The 4149-nt window shown below is 39.9% G+C and overlaps 1 protein-coding gene across 2 annotated transcripts in view; it reads left to right on the top strand.

Annotated features, from left to right (window-relative positions):
• LOC128250608 (sortilin-related receptor-like) overlaps positions 1 to 4149 on the top strand; it is a 28174-nt gene that overhangs the window by 22344 nt on the left and 1681 nt on the right. For both annotated transcript variants that reach the window (XM_052976006.1, XM_052976007.1), the window contains exons 3-5: positions 1659 to 1740; positions 2150 to 2253; positions 3326 to 3481. In XM_052976006.1, coding sequence (XP_052831966.1) covers positions 1659 to 1740; positions 2150 to 2253; positions 3326 to 3481 — 342 coding nt within the window. The remainder of the gene's footprint in view (positions 1 to 1658; positions 1741 to 2149; positions 2254 to 3325; positions 3482 to 4149) is intronic.

Below are 4149 nucleotides of genomic sequence, written 5' to 3'. Positions count from 1 at the left end.
GCTGACCCTTTGAATTACAGGCACAACAGAATCAGGAAGTAAGAGTGAGAGAAAGTTGTGGTGAAAGAGTACAGCAGAGTTCGCCACCATCCCCTGCCGGATCCTCGTGGATCCTCAGATGTTTTCGCTCAATAAACACTCACAACGCCCGGTCTGGGAATCGAAACCGCGATCTATGACCGCGAGTCCACTGCCCTAACCACTGGGCCATTGCGCCTCCACAGGATAATAAGTAACAACCAGCTAACTGGAATCGATTTAATCGATTACAGTATTTCCAGAAATATCTGATCTTGGTTACTTGAGATTTCTAGGTGAGATTCGGAACAGCTCGTATAAAGCAAAACAAGAACACAAATGATAACAATAGTAGTAGTAGTAGTAGTAGTAGTAGCAGCAGCAGCAGCAGCAGCAGTAGTAATAGTAGTAGTAGTAGTAGTAGTAGTAATCTTTTCTTTATTCATCTCTGCGAGTTTATATAAAGATCGTGGACGAAACAGGACAACATAACACAATTAGAATGGAATTGAAGAGTATATAAACAGAATAACAACGGAAATTATAAGAATTAAATCCCCAAAAGAAAGAGACTTTCAGGGACTGCTCGTGGAAAACCCACACAAACCACGATCATCATGACCTCTTGGGCAAGTGCCCTCCCCACTTCATCTACTCGATCTAGAGGTGCATTCGCACTACATTCACCCACCTTTTAACAAAATTGCTGGCGGCAGCACTCCCTTCTGCCCTCACTTTCCTTTTCAAGTGAAACTTGAAAAAGTTGATGAGGGCTTGGACGACATGGACCTGCCTCCCCACGTGCTGAGCTGCAGGCTCACTGAGTTTTCTTGGTTAATTTTCGCTGTTGTCACCACCTCGTATTCTTTCAGAGATGCGCCGACCAGGTCTATGTGCTTACTGTTTGACACTATGACGGTGACGTCGTCTGCATATGCCGACACGGTTCGCCCACGTCCTAGTTGGCGCGGGATGCCCCTCAATGCCTCCGATTTTCGCAGTAATGGCTCAGGAGCCAATACATACAGAAGAGATGAGAGGGGATACCCTTGCCAGACCGAACGCATGATGTTGAATGGTTCCGACAAGTAACCATCTCTCGAACTACCGAGCAAATGTTGCTGTACAATGCAGCGTTCCAACCACGGAAAATGGGATCGAAAACGACCGCCTTGAGAACGGCCGCCAAGCATTGGTGGAAGACCCTATCGAAAGATTTAGGCTGATCCAAATTGATCAGGCTTCTCCATACCAAGTTCTTCACTCACCCTTTCTATGATGCATCGCATGAGGTGGAGATTTTCGCGGATGGATATGCTTGGAATGCGTACGTTTACGCATCACCCATCAGTTTCTCAACGACAAGCACCAGCCTCTTTGCTAACACTTTGGACAAAATTTTGAAATTTGCGTTCAACAGTGTTATGGGCTTAGCAGCATTTCGTCCGCCTTTACATTCTGAATTCAAATTCCAACAACGTCAGCTTTGCTTTTGATTCTTTCGGATTCGGTAAAATAACTACTAGTTGAGCACTGGGGTCGATGTAAGCGACTAAATCCCTCCCCTTAAATTTAAGGTTTTGTGCCAATATTAGAAATAATTATCATTGTTAATACTTGTTATTTCTTTCTCTATTTAGGATGGACTGCAAAATTCGGAGACTGTTACCTATTTTCGTTTAAAGAAATGACGTGGTCTGAAGCGGAAACTTTTTGCAAGGGGTAAGTGATAGCATTTTGTTTTATACGTCTAGGCAGTAAGTTGTGTCCATATTTAAGTTTACCGTATTTAAGTTTCATCGAACAGATCTCTTAGATTTCAGCTGCATAAACCTCTGCATTATACCCCTCCATATTGGATTACTATGTTGTGTGTGTGAATGTGTGTGTGTGTGTGCATGCATGTGTGTGTGTATATATATATATATATGTGTGTGTGTATGTGTGTATGTATATATGTATGTATGTGTATACACACACAGTCACGCACACATACACACACAAATGCACGCGCGCGCACACACGCACATTTTGGTTATTCAGGTTTATGTATGCATGAGTGCATGTATGTATAAACACAGTAAAGCATAAAAATAATCGATGGTGTTTTCACACTTTCTATTTTTTCAAGACATGGTGCTAGATTGGCAACCATTACCAACGAGGTAGAGTATTCCTTTTTACATGACATCTCGTTAATTGCGAAGTTCACAAACATGCTGTCAAACGTTACAGGTAAATGAACCTTTATTTATTTATTTATTCATATACTTTCGTAAAAAAAAAAAAAAAGATGCATAGTACCTTAATAAGAGATGGCAGAAAGACTAATGTGAAATAGGAGGGAAACAAATAGAAAACAAGGGAAGATCGGAGTAGCTTATTGTTTCACGAAATAAGTCATCTCAGAATTTGAATAAACGCTTGGGTTATCCTAGAAACGATTGTAAGACTTCAAATTCACCTTACCCTAATTAAATTATTGTAAATGACTTGAGATGCTCGTTCTGCCTTGGTTTTGATTGTCCTTGTAATATAATATGATGTAATATAACATTATATATATATATATATAACAGGGGTCGGACAAAATAATGGAGACACCTTGAAATTTCAAACAAATTAATTTTAATATGGGTTAGGATCAACTTTGGCAGTAATTACAACTTGAATTCTACGAGCTATGGACTCATACAAGTTTGAATTGTTTCCAAAGGAATTTTGTCCATTCTTCAGCTAAAACAGTTTCCAGTTCTTGTAGTGATGATGGTGTATCGACTCCTTACTTGTTTTTCTAAAATGCACCATAAATGTTCGATAATATTGAGATCTGGGGACTGTGGTGGCCAGCTAAGATGTTCAACTTCACTAGAATGTTCCTTGTGCCATTCAGTAACAAATTTAGCTGTGTGAATTGGTGCATTATTATCCTGAAAGATTGCGTTTCCCTCTGGAAACAGTTCTACAAGCATAGGATGAATTTTATCAGATAACATGTTTAAATAGTCTTGACTATTAATTCTGCCATAAAGGGAAACCATTGAGCCATAGATTTCCAAGATATAGCCTCCCAGATCATCACAGATCTTCCTCCATGTTTAGCAGTTGGAAGAAGGCAGTCTGGGTCAAATGCTTCTTTTGGCTGAGTCCACACGTATACTCGGCCGGGGGTTGGAAATAAGGTCAAAGATGACTCATCCGAGAAAATAACATTCTTCTACTGCTCTAGGGACCAATTCTGTAGGTTTTTACTCCACGTACGTATCTATAGCATTAATACCAAAACCATTTTCATTATTCGTTTCAGCCAATAACTTCTCTGCAGTACAAAACCCTGCAGCACTTCATGCTGGCGCAAACGGATTCGCAGACTGTGCAGTTAGTTCTGATTTCGTCAGTAGACCACAGAAGACGTGCGACACTGTTTCTTACGCTGTGTGTCAGGCAACAGCATGTCTCAAAGGTCGGTAGATACAACTATTATTATTATTATTATTATTATTATTATTATTATTATTATTATTATCAATTCCGCTGAGGTCGACTTTGCCTTTCAACTTTCGGGGTCGATAAATTAAGTACCAGTGAAATACTGGGGTTGATCTAATCGTCCAAACTTGCTGCTCTTGTGACAAAATTTGATACCATTATTATTATTATTACTACCAGTTGAGGTATATTACGCAAGTATATAAATATATACACACAAATACATACACACATACATACACATATATACATATATGTATACAGGTATATATTTATGTATGTATATCTTAATATAAATTTGAGTGATGTTTCTCTGTCTGTTACGTTTTTATGTTCGTTAACTCCTCCTAGACCGTTGGTGCAAGGACAACGAAACTCAACCCAGCAACTCCCCTAACCGCAGGGAATCTCCTAAGGAAGTCTATTTTTTTTAAAGGCCGCCTAATTGGGGTCCCAGTGACACCGCTATTTTTACTGCATTCACCTCGCTCCTACGCTTATTGATTAAATTATACTCAGCATCAATTCTTAGCACATTTGCAAAAATAAGTTTCAATACACAAGGATAGAGGGCAGCGAAGCGGCCCGATGGTGGGGGTCGAAGGCCTCCCGAAGAGCAGCATCAAGGCTAGTGTATATATA

The sequence above is a fragment of the Octopus bimaculoides genome, chromosome 23, assembly GCF_001194135.2.
Source record: "Octopus bimaculoides isolate UCB-OBI-ISO-001 chromosome 23, ASM119413v2, whole genome shotgun sequence".
Taxonomy (NCBI): domain Eukaryota; kingdom Metazoa; phylum Mollusca; class Cephalopoda; order Octopoda; family Octopodidae; genus Octopus; species Octopus bimaculoides.
The sequence above is the reverse complement of the archived record's forward strand: the minus strand, read 5'-3'. Positions and strand labels throughout refer to the sequence as shown.